The sequence below is a fragment of the Bison bison genome, unplaced genomic scaffold (genome assembly GCF_000754665.1).
Source record: "Bison bison bison isolate TAMUID 2011002044 unplaced genomic scaffold, Bison_UMD1.0 scf7180017864213, whole genome shotgun sequence".
NCBI classification, from domain to species: Eukaryota; Metazoa; Chordata; class Mammalia; order Artiodactyla; family Bovidae; genus Bison; species Bison bison.
The window spans coordinates 7,080,640-7,090,967 of NW_011494785.1; the positions used below are offsets into that span (position 1 = coordinate 7,080,640).

The following is a 10,328-nucleotide window of genomic DNA, read 5'->3' on the forward strand; positions in this document are numbered from 1 at the left end:
AAGGTGGTTGACTGCCAGGGAATTCCTTGATTCCATAAATATTTATTGGATGTTTGTTCTGTGCTGGGCTTTTCATTTAGGCATTGAGGACTCAGAGTTGACTTGGGCACAGTCCTTGTCTTCAGGGTGGTCGGCTCCTGGTCAAAGATAGTCTCTTGGTAGTAGTAAATTTTGTTGACTCCGCTTCTTCTCCCGTAGTCTTGGGGCTGTTTGCTCCAGGACCCAGAGCAGCCCGACATTTTGGCCTTTCTCCCTGCCCTACCTCTGTCTTTAGTACCACCAGTTGGCCAGCAGAGGGGGTACGCTTCAGTTGGCCCCATTTCAGTTCATTCATTTTGTGGAGTGCCTGTTCTGTACAGTCCTTATTCTAGATGTAGCAAACGTGTAATTCCTGATCTTGAGAAGTTTGATTAACCATGGATAGCAGATAGGCAGGAAACTATTATATATAGAATGGATAAGTAGCAAGGTTCTACTGTGTAGCATATTCAGTATCCTATGACAAACCATAATGGAAAAGAATATAGAAAAGAATATATTATATTGAATATATATGTATGTGTGTAACTGAGTCACTTTACATAAAAATTTAGCACTGTAAATCAACTACTATATTATATTTCAGTGTTTGTTTGTTTTTTTAAGTTTTCTGAAAACTCAGAGGGAGTCAAGGGTACCCATCTGGGAAGGATTCTCTGGAAGGAGGCGGCATTAGAGATGGGCTATTCATACTGAATACAGTTTCCTGATGAGAGGATTTAGTAGTTGGATAAGAGGGAAGGAGTCCAGGCAGGCGGATTAGAGTGAACAAGTACATGGGAATGAAAAAAGCTTTGAGGAGAAGGGAGGATTCGCCAGTCCAGCTGGAATACAGAACTCTGAGAGAAATAAACTGGTAGGGGTGTCGGGAGGAAGGATTCCATCTGGTATCTCATCAGTGGAGAGTTGGTTAAGGGTTTAAGGATGTGTGCGCTGTAAGAAGAAGGGGTACTCACGAGCTCCCGGAATAGGGCAGTGGTGCCAAGACAAGAGAGGAGGGGACAGATTTCAGGGACAAAATGGTGTAAGGAGAGGAGGCCTCAGGCACAGGTCGGTGGGCTAGGCAGGGCCTGGGAGGCCAGTGACGGCGTGGTGGGGGCACCCTCAGTCACAGCAGCCGTGCCTGAGGCCTCCTGCTGCTCCTCCCTGCTCAGGCAGGCGCTCACCACGGGCGCACCTTTCTTCCTCTGTCTCCACACCACACCCCCACCAGGATGTGCCCGATATTCCAAATCTCCAACGTCACAGGTGAGAACCTCGACCTGCTCAAGATGTTCCTCAACCTGCTGTCCCCTCGCACCAGCTACCGGGAGGAGGAGCCTGCCGAGTTTCAGATTGACGATACCTACTCCGTCCCGGTGCGTGCGTTTCAGTGGGCTGAACAGGGTTGGGGTGCTGAGCGGTGCTTCTCCGGGGCTGTTGGGGCCAGCTTGTGCTGCGGATGGACTCACTGGGCTGGGGTCTTCTCGGCAGGGTGTGGGGACCGTGGTGTCTGGGACGACACTGAGGGGCCTGATCAAGCTGAACGACACGCTGCTGCTGGGCCCAGATCCCTTGGGTAACTTCCTGTCGATTGCTGTCAAATCCATCCATCGCAAGCGCATGCCTGTCAAGGAGGTGCGCGGGGGCCAGACTGCCTCCTTCGCACTGAAGAAGGTGAGTGTGGAGAGAGCTGCAAGCTCCCTCGGGCTCTGCGTCACGCTGGGCTCTGACTCATCTCCAGCTCTCAACAGCTGCTCTGCAAGGCAGGGAGTGCTGACCTCACTTTTACAGATGAGGAAACTGAGGCTCAGAGAGCCTGAGTGACTTGTCAGGGGAGCATACTGGGACTTGAACCCAGGCCTGCGGCCTCCTGAGCTCTGTTCCTCCACACAGTGTCTGGCCGTGGTACCCTGCACCAGGGGTGAGGTCAGCTGGGGGCCTGCCTGCTGTGCAGAGGGTCTTTCTACCTGGGGCTGTTGAGGTCTCTTGCAGAGTCTCTTGCCATTCAGCTTTCAGTTCCTGGGGCAGGGGACTGGGGTGACTGCTGGCTCCTGGGTCACCCACTTTTCCCACCAAACAAATTAACCAGCAAGGCCGGACTTTCTACTGTCCATCAGTCGTATTGTGCTTACCCTGTTTCTCCCACTTGAGTACTTGCCTATCTTTGCCCTTTTGCCACTCACTCAATTCTAGCCCATCCACAAGGTCTGGCTGAAATGACGCTTTCTGACTGAAGTCTTTCCTGAGCCCCCATAACTACCCCCTGACAGAGCCCTAAAGTCTGCCTGGGACAGTCTGCCCTAGAAAGCTGGTGGTCCAGCACAATGAGAGGTCAAGGCCCTGTTGGTCCCAGTTCTCAGAGGGACTCCTGCCCCACCACACCAGGGCGTGAAGCCACAGGGCATTACTGTCCCTGAGGTCTGGGGTTCCCTCTTGTTTTCAGATCAAGCGCTCATCCATCCGGAAGGGCATGGTGATGGTTTCTCCACGCCTGAATCCCCAAGCTTCCTGGGAGTTTGAGGCCGAGATCCTGGTCCTTCACCACCCCACCACAATCAGCCCGCGGTACCAGGCCATGGGTAGGTGTCAAAGGGCACTGCCAGCCGGAAGTCCCCGGCTCCAGCAGCCCTCACCCCAAAGTTCCAGCTGCAGCCAAGAGTCAGGTCTCTGTCCTGTTTAGTGACACCATCCCCTCTGTTCCACCTACAAGCTGTAGCCTGTGGTCTGTTCATTCTTGCAAACACTAACCGAGCGCTGGTTCTGCGCTGGGCACTGGAGACTCGGACCTGCCCTCAGAGACCTCACACTCAGTCCTTCAGCGGACGTCTGCCAAGCGCTGCTGTGTGCCAGGCAGTGATGCTAAGGTGCTGGGGGACAAAGACAAGATGGGTGAGGGCACTGCCATCAAGAAGCCCAAAGTCCAGAGTGCCTGTGTTCAAGAACTAGGACGGTGGGTCCAGGGACCAGCGGGGTCTATAAACTGGAGGACAGTGGGAGAGTGTGAGGCAGGATCAGTCTGAGAGCAGGCTTCCAGCTCACTTAGCCACACTCGGCCCCTCCAGGTTTAGCCTGCTACATAGCTCAAGCATGGTTCATGCTTTCACTCACTGCCTCCCCTGCCCTGAGGCCCCTGGGTGGCTCAGGCCTCTGCTGACCTCCTGGCTCCCTTGGCAGTGCACTGTGGGAGCATCAGGCAGACGGCCACCATCCTGAGCATGGACAAGGACTGTCTGCGCACTGGGGACAAGGCCACCGTTCATTTCCGCTTCATCAAGACCCCCGAGTACCTGCACATAGACCAGCGGCTGGTGTTCCGGGAAGGCCGCACCAAGGCCGTGGGCACCATCACTAAGGTATGGCCGGGCAGACCACCTTGCCTGCCTGCAGGAAGTGCCGGGGGCTTCCGGTTCTAGCCTGTGAGCACAGCACGCTCTTCTTGAGAAGCCCTGTGAAATCTTACCAAGTGCCATCTGCTCTGCTGCCCTGAGAGGCATCCCTAGACCTCCCGTCCTTCTGGGCTTTGGTGGCGACCACGGTGGAGAGAAGGTGGGGTTGAGGCATGGCAGTCGTCGGTAGGAGAGAATGGTGGGAGAATTTCCTGGCCTAGGCAGAGTCAGCTTCTGAGAAGCTGGGCACAGGCTCCAGTGGCCTGGCTGGGGCAGTGCCCTTACAGTAGTGGGTCCAGTTGGAATGAGTGCTGGCCAGCATTGGGGCATAGGCTCAAGCTCTTTGTGTTCTGGAGCCCGCCTCATGCCCTCTGCAGACTTTATCCGTGGCCTTGAGTAGGGGCCCTTGAGAAAGTGGTCTGATCCCTGCTCCATACAGCCTGTCTGAGATCTTGGAATCAGGCTCAGGCTTGCTTTCTCTCCAGAATGGCCTTAGGCCCATTCGTGTGACCCTGGGCCTGCAGTGTGTGTTGGGGAGAGGGGAGGATCGTGTCCTTGAAGGCCCCCTTGCTTCGGACTGGCTGAGGGTTTGGCTGAAGCTACTAGCACGTGCTCTAGTGCCCTTGGGGGTGCAGCCGGGCCTGTTCCCTGCTTTGAGATTGAACTGGGATCATCAGGGAAGGCTCTGAGTCAGTCCTTCCTGGGTGGTAGCTCTTAAGAATTCTGATGGCAGCACTCCAAATGCTTCCAGCTCCTGGGAGACTCACTTGGTCTCTTTGGGAAGCCTGAAATGAAAACTTGCCCCAGACTTTTGTTCCATGGGCAGCAGGAGGTACGGTTGACGCTCAGGGCAGGCTGGACCCCCTGCCTGGGAGCTGAGCTGAGTAGCAGATGCTGGGGTTCACACATTGTGGGAAGAGCAGCCAGGGTGGGGAACAGCCTGAAACCCTTCTGGGCTGGGTGGAGACCGCTGAGACATTGGCCCCGACCATGGCAGCCTGAGTGCACTGAGGGGAGAGGGCAACTCGCCACCCTCCAGCCCCTGCCTGCCTTGCCCAGGCCCTCCAGGCCAGGGGTGGGAGGTCCCTGAGACCTCGGGCTGGGGCGGGGGCAGTTGAGCCCATGTCATGGCTGGCAACTCCAGTCTTACCCCCACCCCCTTGGTTCTGGCAGCTCCTGCAGACCACCAACAACTCCCCAATGAACTCCAAGCCCCAGCAGATTAAAATGCAATCGACGAAAAAGGGTCCCCTGCCCAAAAGAGAAGAGGGGGGCCCCTCTGGAGGTCCCACAGTGGGGGGCCCCCCACCAGGAGATGAAGCTTGCTCCCTAGGGGCCACCCAGCTGGCTGCATCCAGCAGTCTCCAGCCACAGGTGAGTGCTTCCCCGGCCAGTCCGGCCCCTGACCACCTCAGGCGGGCGGGGGCGAGAGTTGGGGGTGGAGGTGACTCACAGAAGAGCCCAGGCAGCCTTTGCCAGCCTGCCGTGTCCTTGAGTTCCTCAGTGGGTGTTTCCCACACTCCAGGCCTGTAAGTGTTCTCTAAGTGGGAGCTTTTGGTCTCTTAAGGCAGTGTTTTTCAAACTTGAGATGTGGCCTACGTAAAGTCAACTTAATGAGTCAGACCAGCATTTAGTTTTAATGAAATAGAATTTAAAAATGTCAGAGTTTCCCTGTCACAATAAGAGCGAGTGGTGTGTGTGTAAGAATACAAGTGATGTGTGCACACTGCAGCCACGGGTGTCCGAAAGATGCTGCCTTCAAGGGTCCTTCTGGGCCCCTTCCCCAACGTGACGTGAGGGGTGGGTGGCCTCGGGCCCCGGTCAGTGTGGCTCTCACTCAGAACCTCCGGCCAGCTCTGGGCCCTGGAGTCCTCTCCTGGCACCCCCACATTGCTCCTTTCCAGAGTCTTCCCTGACTCCTCTCTGGATAGAGAGCTTCTGCCTGGACTCCTCCTTCCTGCTCTCCCCCCGCCCTCCTGTCGAGTCTCCCCTCTGCGTCCTTTGCATGCTTTCCCTTTGCACCTGTCAGCGGTGGCACGTGTTTGCTCCCGCCCCCTGTGTGCCCCCTGAACTGCTCCTCACACCCTGATCACTGGGACCCACCGCCTGCGAGGAAGGCAGGGTGGGCGCCGGCTCCATCCCAGACAGCCGCTCGCTCACAGGCGGCCCCCGCTTCCCATGGCCCCTCTGTACCCTGTGCTGCCCTGGGCCCAGCGGACCACCGCTTCTCAAGCTCCTCCTTCTCTCTTTCAGCCCAAGCCCAGCAGTGGGGGCCGGCGACGGGGGGGCCAGCGTCACAAGGTGAAGTCCCAGGGGGCCTGCATGACTCCCGCCAGCGGCTGCTGAGTCTCCCCAGCCCACCTCCGCCACCCGAGGGATCCTAGTGCTCTGGCCCCGGCTCTGCCAGAGGGACCAGAGCAGCCCTGGCGCCACTTGCCCTCCCCCGGCCGCACCCGGAGCCTCATCATTCCCCCCACCCCCATTTTCCAGGGGGGCTGTAATTTATAAGCTGAGGAAGGTGGCCAGACTTCCAGAGAGGACTGGCCATCTCCCACCCTCCTCCCTGCCTTCTTCCTCACTCACACCTCTTTTGTACATCCGGGCCCTTAGTTTTTATTCTTTTTATTATATATCTCTCTCTCTATCTAGTGTGCGTGTGGTTGTGTGTGGGCATGTGTGTCTGAGGTGCAGGAGTGCGGCCGTTCAGGGCCCTGGGCGTCTTTCTTCTTTTTCCTCTGTGGCTGGCCACCGGCCTCCAGGAGCTAGCTGGCTGCCTGTCCGTGCGTCCGTCTGTGTGTGTCTGTGCGAACCTTCTGGGGCTGTCGGGCTGACGCGCCCCGCCTCCCCTTCCCTATGTCCATTCTCTGCGCCTGGAGACGCCTCGGGGCTGCGGGCGTCCAGGTGGGAGTGTCTGCTGGTACTGGAGTCCTCCTTCCGGCACTTGGGGATCTTAGCAGAGCCAAGAGTGGTGGTTCCCTAGTCTCTTTCTCCCTCTTGTTCCCCTTGAACCCCCAAACAGTTAATGCCAAAAGCTCTTAAGCTGTAACCTGTAGATGTGTGGAGGGTATTGGCGATTGGATTGTAGGGTCCTCCTTCCCCTATCTCTGACCCTCGCCCTTGATCTAGACAGCTGATGGCTTTTCTTGCCCCTCCGAGACAATCTTCTGTTTGCCTAGCTGACTGGGGTGACCCCTCCTCGGCCGATTCTGTCACGGTAGAGGCTCTCGCCTCGCCCTTCCCATGGCTGCCTCCTGCTTGGACTTGGACTCTGAGTCTTGTTGAACCTCGGGCCACTGAGGACCAGGATTGGGGGCCGCCCGCTCAGGCTCACACTCAGCAGCCCATCTTTTTGGTGGGGGTGCCGGCTGTTCCTCTGAGCCAGGCAGGGTCAGAACCCCTCCTTGCCCACATCGCCCCAGTGTGGCTGCTACAGGAGCACAAGAGTGAAGGGCCAGAGCCCCAGATTGGGAAGCTCTAATTGGAGTACAGGGAGGGCAGGTAGGAGGTATTAACAAGATTCTTCCAGACCCATCTCAAGAGTATTAAGCCCTCAGGAAGAATCATTGCCTGGGGTGGGAGTGGTGTTGCCCAGGCCAGAGGGCAACATGGGCCCCAAACCAGCCTGGCCTGAGCTGTGGACTAAGCCCTCACTTCAGGGTGGACTTGTGGGCAGAGCTGTGTTCTTTCTCTAGCCTGGGACACTCACCTACCTGGCTGGGTCCTTTCTCAGCCTCACCTCCCCTCCGTCCCCAACCCTTCACCACTCCTCCTGCGTCCAGACCACTGGTCCCCTCTCCTCCCCTCCTTCTAACTATTTCTAGTTACCACTTACCTGTGGCCATGGACCGACCAGACCAGCACACAAAATAAAAGTTTGTTCCAAGTTGACGGTGTCGTGTTCCCTGCCCAGCCCCTCCAGGTGGAGGCGCTGCCACAGGGACCTCCATTGCTTTGCCTGCCCTGGAGCCCCGGCCGCAGGCGGGGCCTGTAGGAGCCCAGCCTCTCCTGCCAGGCAGGCGTGGCTTCAAGAACCCAGGCTTCTCGGCCAGCAGTGACCCAGGACCAGCTGGCATCCTCTGAACCTCAGCTTCCTCATCCACAGCAAGAGAGGTGAATGCCTGCATCAGGTTGTGAGGATTCAGCGAGAGAAGGAGCGTGAGGTCCCGATGTGCCCAGCATGTGGGAGGTACCCGGTGAGTGGTCACCGCGTGGCTTCTCACCCACGCTGGCTCCCAAGTCCACAGCAGAGGCCACAAGCTGAGTCACAGGCTCCAAAGGAGAAATGTGGCACGGACTCGGCTCTGCTGTGCAGCTGGGACCGTGCCAGGCATTTCCCTCGCTTCATGTTCTTCGACATTCGCAGCTACCATCTGTGAGGGAGGTGGCGTTCATGACATCTTTCCAGTTAAGGAGAACTCGGAGCAGTGCCCCCAGCCGTTCCAGTCACCCGCTCCAGCATGTCCTCCGGTCGGCCCTGGTTCCTTTGTCTGCTGGCTGTTTCCCCTTTGCTTTTTTGACTCTGGTTCTGCTTAGAGGGGCCCTGCCCAGTGGTGCCTTCATAGTGGGAGTTCCAGGGGGAGTAGCAGCGCCTGCTCTCGGTTCCCATGGCAGGTGCTGTGGAATTTCATGTGGGACCCTGAAACAGGCAGAACCACATTTGGTTGGCAGTCTCTTGCCTCTGTGAACATAACCACTTCCTTTACATTTAGATGCTATGGCTTCCACCCTGGCCTCTGCCTTCACTCAGGTCAGTCTTAGCTCTGTGGTCACCGGGCCCCCACCTGCTAGCCAGGGGACTGACGGCAGCATTTTACTGTCGTTGGCTGGGACTGCAACGGTCCTGTGTGAGTCTCAGCCCTACCCACTATTTGGAACAAACCACCAGCCCTTTCATAGCTGATGAAGAAAAGTTGTTAATCCAGTCATCTTAAATGGCAAATCCTGACCTTCTGCAATGCAGTTAGCATGTATGGCCTTTTTTAATTCATCCAGGCCCTCTGTTCTGGCCTCCTGACTTTCCCAGCACCAGAATAAGGTAACAGGAACATGCCATGGTACAGGGAAGAGTAGGTTTGACTGGGGTCATGAGACGGACCATGGAGAAGATGGCTAGGTGCCATGGTCAGGATGAGGCATATGTTGAGTCCAGATGGGGAACCACCCCTGGCAGGCTGTACCATGAAGGACTCATGAGATTTGAATATGTACAGACAGGCCCCAGAGGGCATGAGCGGAGGCCCTGAGCTCTCTGTATGTGGTCGGTTCCAGAAACCATTTACTGGTGCTGCTTAGGGATGTGGCCTTTGTTGAAAAATGGTGGTAAATACAGTGCCGGTGTTAAGTGAGACAGGAGGCAATGAAGCAAGCGGCTGCTGAGCAGTGCGCCCTGGGACTGGCTCTGTCCTGGTGTGGAGAGCTGAGGGCTTGAGCAACTGGCCCAAAGCTTTGGGCCTGGCTATGGATCCCACCCAGCACCCTCTCGTATAGCAGTTCACCCCCAGCTCCTCCCTGCTGACTTGTTCCTGCCTTTATTTTCTCAGCTGTGATGGGGCCCAGCCCTGGGCCAGGTGCCATGGTCAGGATGAGGCGTATGTTGAGTCCAGATGGGGAACCACCCCGTCACCTGGAGCTGCTCATTGGAGGCACTGAATCTGGGGAGATACATGCAGGGAAGGGCCAGGACCTGCTCCCCGGAACTTGCAAGAGTCTGACTCTTCAGGGGACCTACCTCATCCCATCCCAACACAGGTACAAGGGACAAGGGTCTAACTCCTGTGGAGGGGGATTGCGACACCAACGTAGACGAGCTGAGTCAGGTGGGTCACTCCTATCTCCTGCTCCACTGAGAGACGCAGGACAAGCCTCCTGCTTCCCAGTGGACATCAGTGGTGGCTATTAAAGCCACCTCCCTTTCTCCTGCCACCGTCAAACCCAGGAGTCACCAGAACAGGGCCAGCCTCGGGTCCCATCTCCCATCACAGCTGAGAAGCCTGGGTTTCTAAGGCTTAGGTTTCTAAAGCTTAGGAGGTAAGCCTTTGCGACGTTGTTTTGGCTAAGAATCCTTTCTCTTTTTCCCAAGAGCAGAGTCCCATACAATGGCCAGATAAAAACCACACCACACACTCCATTAACCCTGGGCATAATTTATTTTTTGCATAGGCATAAATTAGAATCTGGAGATAAAAAAAAATTAAGAACCAATAGTGCAGCATTTGTGACAGGAGAGCGCAAACAAAACCTGGTTGTCTGGAGGCAGGGGCTGGTGCTGGAACACACAGGGGTCCGTGGGGCCTCTCCTTTGTTCCAGCCACATCTAGGAACTCTTCCAAGGGCACCCACCTATGCAGCAGCCCTTCCTGCCCCCTCCCCACAGGCCACAATGAACCACAGAGTCAGAACCAGACCCCTCTTGGCAGCCAGGTTACAAGGAACTGCATTCACCCAAGGCCCCACAGAACGGGGCTAGAAATCAAGCCCTTAGCTTCTCAGTTAAAAAAACAAGACCTTGAAAAATATATACACAATAGAGCAGGGCCTGCTGGGTCCAAAAGCTCCCACCTCAGCCCCGCCTCCATAGCCAACCCCCCACCCCCACCCCCACCCCGACTGTCCCCATAGAAAATGAGTCAGAATAGAAACAATGAAGCAAGAGCTGAATGAGCCCCCAGGGATGGCTTAGGATCAGGGGCCTGATAGGGTGGGGCAGGGCCAACAGTCTACACCACCCCACCCCAGCAACACCCTGAATGTCACTCTCATCGTGTCACTGGGCCACCACAAGAGCCCAGGGAGCTCCGTGAACACTGCTGGCTGCCCCCAAAGACAGGTCTGGACACCTACACCCTGGGGGAATGTGGCAAGCTTGCTCTGGGGACTAGGTGGGCCTGAGCAGGAGAGGGGAGCAGAGCGGGCCCTATCCCA

At 56.7% G+C, this 10,328-nt stretch overlaps 1 protein-coding gene across 2 annotated transcripts in view; it reads left to right on the forward strand.

Annotated features, from left to right (window-relative positions):
• GTPBP1 (GTP binding protein 1) overlaps window positions 1-10,322 on the forward strand; it is a 25,260-nt gene extending 14,938 nt beyond the window's left edge. The window contains exons 7-12 of one of the 2 annotated variants that reach the window (XM_010845115.1): window positions 1,253-1,397; window positions 1,513-1,695; window positions 2,465-2,600; window positions 3,196-3,374; window positions 4,581-4,781; window positions 7,510-10,322. In XM_010845115.1, the coding sequence (XP_010843417.1) occupies window positions 1,253-1,397; window positions 1,513-1,695; window positions 2,465-2,600; window positions 3,196-3,374; window positions 4,581-4,781; window positions 7,510-7,521 (856 nt within the window). In that variant the 3' untranslated portion in view covers window positions 7,522-10,322. Of the gene's footprint in view, window positions 1-1,252; window positions 1,398-1,512; window positions 1,696-2,464; window positions 2,601-3,195; window positions 3,375-4,580; window positions 4,782-5,660; window positions 7,293-7,509 lie in introns of those variants that run through there. The other variant, XM_010845114.1, reaches the window with a different exon arrangement.
• Window positions 10,323-10,328: the final 6 nt, after the last annotated feature.